At 43.4% G+C, this 14,864-nt stretch overlaps 1 protein-coding gene across 7 annotated transcripts in view; it reads left to right on the top strand.

The window, feature by feature from the left end:
• EIF2AK4 (eukaryotic translation initiation factor 2 alpha kinase 4) overlaps window positions 1-14,864 on the top strand; it is a 111,214-nt gene that overhangs the window by 14,389 nt on the left and 81,961 nt on the right. For 3 of the 7 annotated variants that reach the window (XM_032343253.1, XM_032343255.1, XM_032343250.1), the window contains exons 2-5: window positions 1,668-1,780; window positions 4,489-4,591; window positions 10,696-10,848; window positions 14,754-14,834. In XM_032343253.1, coding sequence (XP_032199144.1) covers window positions 1,668-1,780; window positions 4,489-4,591; window positions 10,696-10,848; window positions 14,754-14,834 — 450 coding nt within the window. Of the gene's footprint in view, window positions 1-1,667; window positions 1,781-4,488; window positions 4,592-10,695; window positions 10,849-14,753; window positions 14,835-14,864 lie in introns of those variants that run through there. The other 4 variants (XM_032343251.1, XM_032343252.1, XM_032343258.1 and 1 more) reach the window with 4 other exon arrangements.

Below are 14,864 nucleotides of genomic sequence, written 5' to 3' on the forward strand. Positions count from 1 at the left end.
TTACTGGACGTTTCTCTACATTCACAGAACTGTGCTTCCCTGGAGCCTGACTCCACGGCTTCGAGGAAGCATTAGGATAAAGCCCTATGAAAACCGAGCTTCCATAGATTACACACATCGTTGATGAGAATTTTGTTTATTATATAATTCAGGGTACTGTAGGTTGTAAATACGTGTTAGAATTTAGTATTGCCATGTACTTCGTTGCCCCCTCCCCCAATTTTTTTGATGCTTTTCCTTTTCTGTGAAATGTGAAAGAAATAACAGTCACATTTCCCTTTTTGCCTTGGCCACCTGGATGTTCCAAGATAAAGTCAAACAAAGCCCAATCACAGCCCCTCAGAGTTGGCAGTAACAAGGGAGTGGGGATGAAAAAGACATAGGTTGGGAGCCAGAGTTGGATCTGAAATCCAGCCTTGTCACCTGTGTCTTTGGACAAACAGCTGAAAGGTTCTGAGCTTGAACTGCTTCGTCTGTAAAACAGAAACGGTGTCCACCTATAGGGTTGATAAAGCGCCTGGACCATGAGTGTGAATATTTCTTCCCTCAGCCTCCCTTCTCTCATGATGTACAGATAATATAAACTGCCTCAAAGCTTTTTTTTTTTTAAAGCATATTTAATAAAGAGCAGTAGATGGAATATTTCGTTTTTTTGGTAAAAAGCAGTCAACTGAGAGTGTACCCACGTTTAGAAGAGCCTTGGGTTTCCATGTGGCTGTCACTTGTCATTATCTCAGTAGTCATATTTCAACTGAAGTTTCCTCTACTCAAGAGGTGCCTGACCCACCTGTCTGAAAAATCTCCCTTACCACTCTGTTCCATCATTCTGCCTGATTTTCTTTACGGCATTCCTCACTATGGAGAATACTCCCTTGTCTTCTCGTGTGTTGGCTAGTTGGGCCTGTGTTTGTCCAACTGACCCCTGTGCTCCCAGCCTCTAGAACGTACCCATGCATAATCACGTGATTGGTACGCTGTAACATATACACAGACAGAAGCTCCGTGGAACGTTTTGCTTCACCTCTTAGATAACTTCGAAAAGGAAGATGCAATCTCTCTGGCATAGGCCTTGTTTTTATTTTTTAAAAGAGTTTATTTGGGGCGCCTGGGTGGCTCAGTGGGTTAAGGCCTCTGCCTTCGGCTCGGGTCATGATCCCAGGGTCCAGGATTGAGCCCTGCATTGGGCTCTCTGCTCAGCAGGGTGTCTGCTTCCTCCCTTCTCTGCCTGCCTCTCTGCCTACTTGTGATCTATCTGTCAAATAACTAAATAAAAACCTAAAAATAAAATAAAAGAAAAGAGTTTATTTATTTATTTGACAAGGGACACACACACACACACACACACACACACAGAGCACAAGCAGGGGGAGAATGTAAGGCAGAAGAAGGCTTCCCGCTGAGCAGGGAGCCTGATGGGGGGCTCCATTCCATGACCCCAGCATCATGAGCTGAGCCAAAGGCAGACACTTAACAACTGAGCCACCCAGGTGCCCCTAGGCTTTGTTTTAAAACCATGCTTTAGGAAAAGATGACCAAATACCTGTATAAAAGCACAATTGCACATAATATTTAGAAAGTAGGACATTGCTGCTAAGATGCTCATTATCTTAATTGCTAACAATTGACTCTGTAGGTGGGGAAAAAAAATGTCTTTTTTTTTCTTTTAGGTCACCGAGCCCCCTGAAATCAATTTAGTTCTGTACCCTCAGGGCCTGACTGGTGAAGAAGTATACGTGCAAGTGGATTTGAGGGTTAGATGCCCACCGACCTACCCAGACGTGTGAGTACACTTATGAATACCTTCCATGTGATACTATTTCTGTTTTCACAGCATAGAAACAGACACGTTAATGGTATTTTCCCCTTCCTGCCTCTGTTTCCCTTAAAACTTCATGTCCTATCCCATATATCATTGAAACCCACATCAGCAGTAGATATTTTCATGAAACCTCATGGTCTCATGGTAAGTCTGCTTATCGTTGTAGAATAGTCACTCCAGATACTAATAATTGCTTTGTGATTAAGTATTTGCTTTCTCTACTCTGTTTAGATTTTATTTATTTGAGAAAGAGAGCATGAGCAGGGGGAGGAGCAGAGGGAGAAGGAGACTCCCAGCTGAGAAGGGAGCCCAGTGTGGGACTTGATCCTAGGACCCTGGGATCATGACCTGAGCCGAAGGCTAATGCTTAACTGACAGCCACGCAGGTGTCCAACCCAACACATTTTCAGATCTCCACCCACCTCCCCACCACCCTACCCCTGTACTGCCTCCGGATGAGAACCACTGACAGCAAACACATTGTCAGTCTGTAGTCAAGGATTGTCTCTTTGAAGTCTGTGTGTATTTTGGGGAATCTTGCCTCAGACATTCCACATGGAAAGGCATATGGGCTTGGATGATGTTCTGTGGTTCGAGCTTACTGTGCAGGGAACAAGTGAAGGAAAGAGACACAGAAAAGGAAGCCATTACAGAGTGGGTAGGAAATTTACAGAATTTGTTATCCTAACAGCTGCTGGAGAAGGTGAAAGTCCAGATAGGTTCAAGGTGAGTTTCTTGAATTTAGTAACCCTCTTTACCTATAACGCTGTGCCTGGAGTAGATACAGTAGGTGTTTAGTATTTAATTACTGAATTGCTTAAAGGGTAATTAAGTTTATGAAAGAAAAATAAGGCCACGCCTCTTTGGGTTTTATTTTTCCTGACACCAAATAGGTGGTGTGTTTTCTGACCGCTGGGTGCGTAGCAATTCACTTCCTTTTGGACATGAAATAGCATAGTTACTGTGGATCTCGTGGGTTAAGGCTCAGTTCCACAATATTGCAAGTGCCAGTTGCATGTACCATATTTCTGATCAGTTGACCAAGAATTTGTGAGCTCCTGCAACCCCCTCAGTGGGTTTGATGCTGTGTTAGAAGAGCCTATAGAACTCAAGAAGGCACTTGACTTATAATTACCAGGTTACTATAAGGGATATAATGCAGGACCAGCCTAATGAAAGAGGCATGTCGGGAAGGAATGTGGTGAGAGTTATGGAATTCCTTTCCCCTGTTGCCATTGAATGGTATCCCCTGGGGGCACAGTCACCCCTGGTTGGGAACCACTGGCTTGAGGGCCATTCTGGTGAAACCCTGATGTGTCCAGTTGGTAAAAATAATATGGGATTTTTTTTTAAACACCATGGAAATGATTATGAAAAGCTACAAAGCAGTCATTATAATATCAGCTATATAAAATTACAAATTTTGTGCCATGGGCATCAAGAGAAAGCTGGAAAAATTTGTTTAAGTCTAATTAGTATTGTAGATGGATTTTTCATCATTCTGTTGATATTGCTATTTAATGACTGCTGAATTAAATTATGTAAGGTTTGCCTTGGGGAGAACATTCTTATCCTTTGAGAAGACATGGTACAGGAAAACTTCCTTTTTCTACAGAATTGTCCTTCATGTCACCATGTGAGAGTCCTGGGTTAGATCACATGTAGACTCAGGACTCTATGGCATTTCTGTTCTTTTTCTCACATATATAAACTTCATTCTCTCAGATTGCCATCTGTTTGAGTAGATCATGATGGTGGTAATCTGTGACACTGGAACATTGAGAGAATGCAGAGACATGAATTGTAAAGGCTTTGCTCAGATAAAAATACCATCAGTTTCTCAGAAATGCTTGTAGGACATAGAGTCATATTCTCTTCTATAAAATTAAGCAAAGCCTATTTGATCTCTTGATTTGTTACTGGATACTATTAACTGGGAACCAAGGGGGTCCTGAAGACCGGCTGTGTGAGCTTTGAATGGAGGGTGTTGAGTGTCAGTTGTGCTGGGTGAGGAGAAGGGGGGTGTGCCGGGCATCCTTCTAAGAGCAGAATGGGCAGAGCTTGCCCAGGTAGATTCTGCTGTGAGTGGGTAAGCAAGCATTTCCACCTTGTTGACAATCAGGAGTGATGTGACGGAGCACATAGTGGGAATGCTTGAAAGGATCACTGAGGCTTCATTTTTCTTTTTTTTTAAACCTTAAAGATTTTAGGTCCTCTCTACACCCACCATGCGGCTCGACCCACAACCCTGAGATCAAGAGTCACATGCTCTACTGAGTTAGCAGGTGCCCCATTCGAGGCTTCCTCTTGCCTGATTGTCTTGCTTTATGCTGGAGCACACGAGTGAGCCCAGAGCACATGGACTCTTGTGGGTGAATTGTGAAAGTTGGGTTAATTGATGTTGGGGGCGAGCCAGGATCAAGCCCACTAAATCTGGTCATCTGGGGGACTGGCTTCTCCCCCAGGGGCTGCAGGTGACCCCACGTGAAGCACTGTGTTGACAGAGTTGCTGGGACGCAGTTGAAATCCTTGGAAATGGAGGAATATGGTACTAGGGGTGTAGAGGCCTGTATGAAATCCCTGTGTTCAGTGCTTGGACTTAACAAATATTTATTAATGCAAAGAAGCCATACTTCTTGGAGTAACTCCTTTTTGTCTTTCTTTTCCAGAGTCCCTGAAATAGAGTTAAAGAATGCCAAAGGTCTGTCAAATGAAAGTGTTAATTTATTAAAATCCCATCTAGAGAAAGTGGCCAAAAAACATTGTGGAGAGGTAAGATATGTTTAACTGGAGTTGTAAGAGGACAGTGGAAACCTCATCCCCCTCACCTGTGTTTGCCTTCCTGCCTTCTCTTGGGCTTAGAGGCTATTCTGTGGCACTTCCAACCTAATGTTGACTAGAATGTTTTGATAGGTACAAAGGGGAACATTGTTACTTGTATTTCTTTAATGTACAGTTTTTATGAATGACAAATTGTAGACTATATATGGAGGGTACATTGCTGATTCATAATTATTCCATTAAGAGTCCATGTGACCCTGGCCATACTGTTGGCCCAGTTTGGATCGGGCATCATAACCTGATCTTGACCTGAACCTTGACGTTGGAAAATGTTTGCGGGCAAATGATTTTGGATTGAACTTTGCCACCTCTCCCTGTTGCATATCAGAAGAGCTCACTGTTTCCCTTCTCAGTGATTAGTGACATACTCCACTCCCTCAACGTCCATTTTGTACTTGCGCATTTCCATTTAGTTCAGCATTCTTTTGTAGTTGCTCTGCACATCAGGGTATATGTGAGTTCTCCCTTGGGTGACAAGAACTCTCTGGAAAGCTAGACTAGGTGACTTCCTGGGGCAGCAGGTTACTGTGGGCTTCTTAGGCCAGACCAGTTCTCTTCAAATATGAGCCATCTTTCCTCACTCAGGCAACTCATGCTTAAGGATCCCATCCTGTAAAAACAGAGAAGAGTTAAGTAATGACTTACCCCAGGTCTCCATGTCTCTTTTGGACCTCTGTGAAAGTGACTGGACTGTTTATTGGTTGCATTCTGTAACACAGGAGTCACAGCAGGACCTACCCCTTGGTTACTGTTCCCAAGATTTCTGGTAATTTCTTGAGCTACAGAGGGACTGAGGACCAGCCTGAACAAAAAGCTAGGCCCTGGGGATTACTGCAGAGTTCTTTCTCATGCAGTCTGCTATTCTCAATGAAAAATAATACGGAGTTATATTGAAAATTCAACTATAGAATCCTTTGGTTTCTTGGATTCATGATGTGTGATTTTTTTTTTAAAGATTTTATTTATTTATTTGACAGACAGAGATCACAAGTAGGCAGAGAGGCAGGCAGAGAGAGAGAGGAAGGGAAGCAGGCTCCCTGCTGAGCAGAGAGCCTGATAAGGGGCTCGATCCCAGAACCCTGGGATCATGACCTGAGCCGAAGGCAGAGGCTTTAACCCACTGAGCCACCCAGGTGCCCCTTGATGTGTGATTTTTTAAAAAATATTTTTGCCTTATTTATTTTTCATAATTCAGTGTTAGCTATAATCACTGAGCTGTACATTAGATCCCCAGAACTTAGTCTTTTTTTTTTTTTAAGATTTTATTTATTTATTTGACAGACAGAAATCACAAGTAGGCAGAGAGAGAGAGAGAGGAGGAAGCAGGCTCCCAGCCGAGCACAGAGCCCAATGCGGGACTTGATTCCAGGATCCTGGGATTATGACCTGAGCCGAAGGCAGAGGCTTTAACCCACTGAGCCACCCAGGCGCCCCCCAGAACTTAGTCTTACTCTTTGTACACTTTGACCAGGATCCCCTCTTTTCTCCAACCCCCTGGCTCCTGGTAACCACCACTCCAGTCTCTGTTTTTATGGGTTTGGTTTTTTTGGATTAAGTGAGATCATACAGTATTAGTCTTTCTCAGTCTGACTTATTTCACTTAGCATAATGCCCTCAGGATCCATCCATGTTATTGGAACAGTGGGGCATCCTTTCTTATGGCCAAATAATGTTCCATTGCATTGATACACCACATCTTCCTTCATTCATCCATTGACAGACACTGTATTGCTTTCGTAACTTGGCTATTGTAAATAATGCTGCAATAACATGGGAGTGCAGGGATCTCTTCAAGATCCTGTATTCACCTCCTTTGCATATGTACCCAGAAGTGTGAGTTGCTGGATCATATCATAGTTGTTTTTGTTGTTGGTTTTTTTTTTTTTTTTGAGGATCCTCCATATTGTTTTCCATAGTGGTTGAACCAGTTTCATTCCCACCAACAGTGCATACGGGTTCCCTTTTTGCCACATCCTTGCCAGTATCTGCTATTCCTCGTCTTTTTGATGACAGCCATTCTGACTGGTGTGAGGTGATAGCTTATTGTGGTTTTGATTTCCATTTCCCCAATGATGAGTGATGTTCAGCATCTTTTCATGTGTCTCTTGGCCATCTTAATATCTTCTTTGGAAAAATGTCTATTCAGATCCTCTGCCTGCTTTCTAATTGGATCATTTGGGGGTTTTTGCTGTTAAAGTTCTGAGTTCGTTCTGTATTTTGGATGTTAGCTCTTTATCAGAAACATGTTTTGCAAATATTTTCCCCCATTCCATAGGTTGTCTTTTCATTTTGTGGATGGTTTCCTTTGCTCTGTGGAAGTTTTAAAATTTGATGAAGTCCCACTTGTTTACTTTCACTTTTGATGCCTGTTCTTGGGCGTTATTTTAAATTATATTTTTTATTTTGAGCTAATTACAGATTCATATGCAGTTTTAAGAAATAATACTAAGAGATTCCATGTAGTCTGTACTGAGCTTCAAGGCTGTTATATAAGTGGAATCATGTATTATGTAACTCTTGGGACCAGCTTTCTCTTCACCCGGCATAATGCTCTGGAGACCCATCCAGACTGTTGGAATGTATTGGGAGTCACTACTTCCTGTTACTAGGTAGTATTCTGTGGTATAGATACACCGCTGCTGATTTATCCATCTACCAGGTGAAAGATATCAGTTGTTTCTAGTTTTTGGCTATTAAAAATAAAGCTGTGGGGGCACCTGGGTGGCTCAGTCAGTTAAACGTCTGACTCCTGATTTCAGCTCAGGTTACGATCTCAGGGTCTGTGAGATCAAGCCCCGCACTGAGCGTGGAGTCTGTTGGAGATTCTCTCTCCCTCTGCCCCCCTCTCTCACATTCTGTCTCTTAAATAAAAAAGGAAAAAGAAAAGATGCCTGGGTGGCTCAGTGGGTGAAGCCTCTGCCTTCAGCTCAGGTCATGATCTCAGGGTCTCTGGGATGAGAGCCTGCTTCCGCCTCTCCCTCTGCCTACTTGTGATGTTTCTGTAAAATAAATAAAATCTTGAAAGAAAAAAAAAATCATTATAATCATTCACATATGTTTTTATGGGAACATAAGTTTTCAATTCTCCTCAGAATAAATGCCCAGAAGTGCAGTTGTTGGTATATGGAAGCTGCATGTTAAATTTTTGAAGCAGCTGTCACACTTTTCCAATACTACCTTACATTCCCAGCAGCAATATGTGAGTGATCCAGTTTCTCCACACCCTTGCCAGCATTTGATGTTGTTACTTTTTTTTAAATCTTTTTTTTTTTAAGATTTTATTTATTTATTTGATAGACAGAGATCACAAGCAGGCAGAGAGAGGAGGAAGCAGGCTCCCTGCTGAGCAGAGAACCCGATGTGGGCCTCGATCCCAGGACCCTGGGACCGTGACCTGAGCCAAAAGCAGAGGCTTTAACCCACTGAGCCACCAGGCGCCCCATTGTTGTCACTTTGTAATTTCAGCTGTGTTCTAATAGATGTGGTGGGTGGTTATTTATTTATTTATTTTTGATGGTGGTTATTTTTATGTGTCAAACTTGCTAGACTGTGGTACCCACAGCATTGCCCTAGATGTTTTTCTTTTTGTTCTTTATTTTTAAAGATTTTATTTATCTGATGAGAGAGCCAGAGAGCACCAGCAGGTGGGGAGGGGTGGAGGGAGAAGCAGACTCCCTTGTGAGCAGGGAGCCTTATTCGGGTCTCCATCCCAGGCCCCTGGGATTATGACCTGAGCCAAAGACAGACACCCAACCACCTAACCCACTTAACCCACCCCTCTAGATGTTTCTACCCGAAGGTATTTTTTAGATGAGGTTAACCTTTAAATCCGTAGACTTTGGGTTAAGCAGATTATCCTCTATAATGTGGGTGGGCCTCATCCAATCAATTGTGGGTTTTAACTGAGAAAGACTGGCTTTTCTGGAAGCAGGGTAACTACCAGAGGATGGCTGTGAGATGGGACCTGCTGGGTCCCCAGCCTGCTGGTCTACTCCAAATATTCTGGACTCTCCACCCTCTATATTGCATGAGTCAGTTCCTTAAAATCAGTCTCTCCCTGTGTGAATGGCATGCGAGCGTGTGTGCGCACGTCCCCCCACCCCCAATCCTATTGGTTCTGGTTCTCTGGAGAACCCTGGCTAATACAGATGCATATCCTGAGGCGATGGTGGAGTGGCTGTTACAAATGAGGGCAGGAGAGGCTTCTGATGAGGTCACATTTGAACAGGGTGCTGAGAGGAGCAGGACAATCAGCTGTGTAGCTACATAGGGAGAGAAGGACAAGAGCCAGTTTGGAAAGTAGTTCTTACTTTCATCTAGTCTCACATATTGTATCTGATGTGTTTGTACGAAAATGCTAGTCATTTAAATCAATTGACAAAAGAAGAACCCTCCACTGCGTGGCTCCTGTCTCCTTTCTGGTATAGAAGTGGTTTCTCCGACAGAATAGGAACTGCCTACTTACCCCAGCTTTTCTTTCTTTCTTTTTTTTTTTTAAGATTTCATTTATTTATTTCACAGAGATCACAAGTAGGCAGAGGCAGGCGGGGTGGAGGACAGGGGGGAGCAGGCTCCCCGCTGAGCAGAGAGCTGATGTGGGGCTCAGTCCCAGGACCCTGAGATCATGACCTGAGCCGAAGGCAGAGGCTTAGCCCACTGAGCTACCCAGGTGCCCCTCCCCAGCTTTTCTTAGAAGAGCTTCTCTTTGAAGAACTTGGCCTCGTAGACTCTGGCTTAGTGTTTGTCAACTGTCAAGTGAAGTTTATCCAGTGATTGGCACAGCTTCTGCTACAATTAAAAAACATACGAACTTGGGACGCCTGGGTGGCTCAGTTGGTTAAGCAGCTGCCTTCGGCTCAGGTCATGATCCCAGCGTCCTGGGATCGAGTCCCGCATCGGGCTCCTTGCTCCGCAGGGAGTCTGCTTCTCCCTCTGACTCTGCCTGCCTCTCTGTCTGCCTGTGCTCACTCTCGCTCGCTCTCTCTCTGACAAATAAATAAGTAAAATCTTTAAAAAACAAACAAACAAAAAAAAAAAAAATACGAACTTCCCCCAATAATAGCTGTAGTGTCTTTGCTTGTATTCCTTGAGAGAAAGGTGGCACGAACACCATGTGAACGAACTTCATATTCTTGTGCATAGTGACCTTTATTACTAATTATCACCCTCTTTTAAGTCCTTTTAGAAATAAGACTTTTTAAACTGCTTTATTGTGATTGAGGAAAAAGACATTTCAGAATGGTGGTCATCATCTGTGGAAGGAAGGAGCATGGCACTCTTGACCTCTCTGGGGTTGGGGCAGTCAGTGTAGGGTCCCAGAAACCTTTGTTTTATGAGTTTACCAGCCCAGATAAGATTTATGACTCCTCCAGGTATGAGAAAGTGGCTCTAGTGTTCCCATAAACAAAGTCTGAGAGGGGGGCATTTTTTCCTTCTGGTGGTGTCCATGAATGCTTCCCTCGGTGGAAATGGAATGTTTGCTTAGTAGTTATTGATCAGCTTCTACTCTTGTTACTCGCAGGGAGCTAGTGAGGCCTTTACGTATTTGCCTCTGTACCCCAAAGAATGTTTTCAGTACACTGTATGGAGCGATGAAAGTTCTCACTGTGGCAATGATTCTTCTGCTATCATTTCTTAGACGGGTCTTCCAGTTGGCAAAGTACTTTATTTTTATGCCGTGTTAAATATTTTATCAGATTTATTTGTACGCTAAATACTTGTCCAGAAAAATAGTTTGTCAGATTTACGGTACAGAAAATGCCAGTAAAGTTGAATAGGACCGTAAAAGAAGAAGGAAGCTTTTTATTTAGCTAGGTAGTGATTTGTCTTGATAGCAGCACAATGGGGTAAGTCTTATAAAAGCTTTTTCCTGCTGTGATTGCATCAGATACGGAATTCAGCAAAGGTCCTTTCCAAGTTGAATATCACTGTTGTAAGTGGGCCTCTGACTTCCTGCATCCTTTCCTGAAGTCTCCTTTGGGCCCTGTCTTCCCATTACTTGACCAGTTGTGGTTGACTTTCCTCTGTATGTTTAGGTGATGATATTTGAACTGGCCGACCACGTGCAGTCATTTCTCAGCGAGCATAACAAGCCCCCTCCCAAGTCTTTCCATGAAGAAATGCTGGAAAGGCGGGCTCAGGAAGAGCAGCGGAGGCTGTTGGAGGCCAAGCAGAAGGTGGAACAGGAGGTGAGACCCTGGTCACTACCAGCGGCCAGGCCCAGAAGTCAACAAGCTTCTGTCAGTTTTGACTCTGTCTCTGCCCACACACTAATCTGTATTTCAGTTTTGCTCAGCATGTGCTTCGAGCAGCGGAGATTCATGTGAGAGGAGGCCCAGAGAGTACCTGAGAAATATGGTGGTGGTTTCCTCCCCCACAGATACCAGTGTTGCTCCTAGAACCCTCCATCTAGTCCAGGTCTTTAAAGAAAAGAAAGGAAAAACGTTTGTTTCACTAAACTTCTTGTGGTGTCTCTGAGCTTGTGAAGCTGTGCAGGAATTCACTGAGCTTTACAGGCTGTTTTCTTCCCTCGGTGACATAGGAACCTACTGTCCAAATGAGTGGCAAAAGCCAGAGATGGAACTCTTTTTACGTGCCCTAACCATTTGTATTTTTATTTCAATCTCTTTTTGTATTTTTTCTTCAATCTCTTTGCACAAGGATGTACACTCCTATATTATATTTTTTAAATCCTTTAATGAAAGATAAAAATACATATCCTGGGGCGCCTGGGTGGCTCAGCGGTTTAAGCTTCTGCCTTCGGCTCAGGTCATGATCTCAGGGTCCTGGGATCGAGCCCCGCACCGGGCTCTCTGCTCAGCGGGGGGCCTGCTTCCCCCCCTCTCTCTGCCTGCCTCTCTGCCTGCTTCTCTGCCTACTTGTGGTCTCTCTGTCAAATAAATAAATAAAAAATCTTTAAAAAAAAAAAAAAAAAAAAAAAAAAGATTTAAAAAAAAAAAAAAAAAACATATCCAGGGTTTTTTTTCTTTCCTAAGTTTCCTTCTTGATTTTTAAAAAAAATTTTAAAAGATTGTATTTGTTTAACAGAGAGAGACACAGCGAGAGAGGGAACACAAGGAGTGGGAGCGGGAGAGGGAGAAGCAGGCTCCCACCTGAGTAAGGAGTCCTATGCGGGGCTCAATCCCAGGACCCTGGGATCATGACCTGAGCCGAAGGCAGAGGCTTAGTGAGTCAGTCACCCAGGTGCTCTGTCCCTCTTGATTTTTAGCTTAGTTTATTCTCTGTTCATTCTTTTAATCAACTTACCTAGAACTTTTTTGGGGGTGGTTTATTAAAATGAGCATCTGAAGGGCCCCCCCCCAGACATTTCCTAGCACAATAAATAATCCATTATCCTTACTTGATTTGTAATACTTCCTGTAAGGTGTATTTTAACTATATATTCATTTGTGAATTACCCATTTTGTTCATCTTTTTTTCTTGAGTCCCTACCACATTCAGAATCAATGTATCTTTTTTGCTGTTTTAAGATGTGGAAAGTCGGGGACCCTGGGTGGCTCAGTGGGTTGAAACCTCTGCCTTTGGCTCAGGTCCTGATACCGGGGTCGTGGGATCGAGGCCCATGTCGGGCTCTCTGCTCCGCAGGGAGCCTGCTTTTTCCTCTCTCTCTGCCTGACTCTCTGTCTGCTTGTGATCTCTCTCTGTCAAATAAATAAATAAAATATTTTTAAAAAAAGATGTGGAAAGTCAAATCCCCTTCCCTTCACCTTCCATTATACTTTTCTTTTTCCCCTCAGCCATTCTCACCATTTATTCTTACAGATGAGCTGCCGGATCACTCTCTCAAAGTCAAACCAAACTCTCTGCACTAGACTTACACATTCACTTAGGAAGAATTGACACCTTGGCAATACTTAGACTCTCTATCCAGGATTGTTGGTCTGCTTATTCTTAGCTCTTGGTGAGGCTTTCTAGTTTTCTTCCTGTAGATGTTACTGTTTCTTAGTTACTTCCAAGGTTTTGTTATTCTGCCTTTCTTAGGTTCTTGCTCTTGGTTCTTCCCCGCCCACCCCCCCCAATTCATTTTGTTCATGGTAACATATGTCTCGTTGTGGGTGCCATTCATGTGTTACTTCTGATCTTCTAGTTAATCCTGTAGCCTAGATATATCATTTAGAGTTTAAAGTTCCTTATTTTCATTGTTTTCAGGAAGACATGTTTTTATGGGGCGCCCAGGTGGCTCAGTTGGTTAAGCAGCTGCCTTCAGCTCAGGTCATGATTCCAGGGTCCTGGGATCGAGCCCCACATCAGGCTCCCTGCTCAGCAGAGAGCCTGCTTCTCTCTCTCCCCCTCTCCGACGCTCTGCTTACTTGTGCTCTCTCTCTAACTCTGTCAAATAAATAAAATATTTAAAAAAAAAAAAAAAGAAAAGAAAGACATGTTTTTATTAGCTAGTGAGTATTTAGCCAGCTCTATTGTTTTGTATATTATTTACTTATAAATTGGGGTTTTTTTTTTTATTTTGTATTATTGCTGATACAGTTTTCGGTGAGTCTCTTAATGGTTTTGATATCTACAAACTAGAATTTTAGGGGACTCATAAAAAAACAAAACAAACAAACAAACAAAAAAAACATCCCCCCAACTATTTTTCCCAACCTAAATTCAGTCTCACTTGAGGAATAGATATGTGAGGCAAATGGATGCAAATCAAAATACCACTTTTATTTTATTTATTTCAAATTTATTTATTTATTTATTTATTTATTTATTTTAAATTAAAGATTTAATTTTAAAGATTTTTTTTTTTTTAAAGATTTTATTTATTTATTTGACAGAGAGAGATCACAAGTAGGCAGAGAGGCAGGCAGAGAGAGAGAGAGGAGGAAGCAGGCTCCCTGCTGAGCAGAGAGCCCGATGCGGGACTCGATCCCAGGACTCTGAGATCATGACCTGAGCCGAAGGCAGCGGCTTAACCCACTGAGCCACCCAGGCGCCCTAATTTTAAAGATTTAAATTTAAAGATTTTATTTATTTATTTGACAGAAAGAGACAGGAAGAGAGAGAACACAAGCAGGGGGCGTGGGAGAGGGAGAAGCAGGTTTCCTGCCAATCAGGGAGCCCGATGCAGGGCTCGATCCTAGGACCCTGGGATTATGACCTGAGCCTAAGGCAGACGCCTAGTGACTGAGCCACACACACATCCCCAAAGTACCACTTTTTTGTTTGTTTGTTTGTTTTGTTTTGTTTCCAAAGTACCACTTTTAATACTGAGAAAATTAGAGCATCGAGCTGAGGGTCTGTGGCATGTGGGGATGGTGCCTAAGCCACTGCCACCCCAGGTCCTGGCACTGATGACAGCTCAGCCCACCTGCACCAAGGGGACCTCACCCTCTGTGGTGAGGGGAGCAGACCCCAGCGCTTGTTCTCCATAGACAGGGAGACATGGAGGAGGAGGGGCAAGGTCAGGATGGGAGGCTGCTGTAGGGGAAGTCTCTCCAGGTGGAAGCATGAGAAGTGCTGAGTCCCTCTCCCACACAGTCCAGAGACCTCACTAACCGGGAGCAAGTAGTGCATAAGAGCTGATGAAACTGCGTAACTACAGTTTGTTGTAAGATTCTGTATAATCAGGCCCTTTTAGAAGGGAGGGCTTGAATCCTAGAGATGCAGAAGGTTTTGGGGGTGCTCAGTGGGTTGGGTGTCCAACTCTTGATCTTGGCTCAGGTCATGATCTCAGAGATGAGGTCTGTGTCAGGCTCTGTGTTTGTCATCGAGTGCGTTTGTCTTGAGCTCGCGCTCTCTCTCTCTCTCTCTCTCATAAATGGGTAAATACAATCTTAGGGATGCCTGGGTGGCTCAGATGGTTGAGTGTCCGCCTTCGGCTGATGTCATGGTCCCGATGTCCTGGGGTGGAGACCCACGTCAGGCTCCTGGTTCGGTCTTCTTCTCTCTCTCCCTATGCCTCTCCTCCTGCACATGCTCTCTCTCTCTCTATTACTCTGTCTCAAAACAAAACAAAACAAAAACAAAAACAAATCTTAAACAGAAGTGCTAAAGGTTTTTTGTGATTGTAGAATTTATATGTTGTCTGGGTTTCAGAGATTGGCATTTGATGCACTGTGATTTATTTCAGCAACGTGAGATCCTTCATGAGATTCAGAGAAGGAAAGAAGAGATCAAAGAAGAGAGAAAAAGAAAAGAAATGGCTAAGCAGGTACTCTGTGAATTGTACCACACTAAAATA

Source organism: Mustela erminea, chromosome 5 (assembly GCF_009829155.1).
Source record: "Mustela erminea isolate mMusErm1 chromosome 5, mMusErm1.Pri, whole genome shotgun sequence".
Lineage (NCBI taxonomy): Eukaryota > Metazoa > Chordata > Mammalia > Carnivora > Mustelidae > Mustela > Mustela erminea.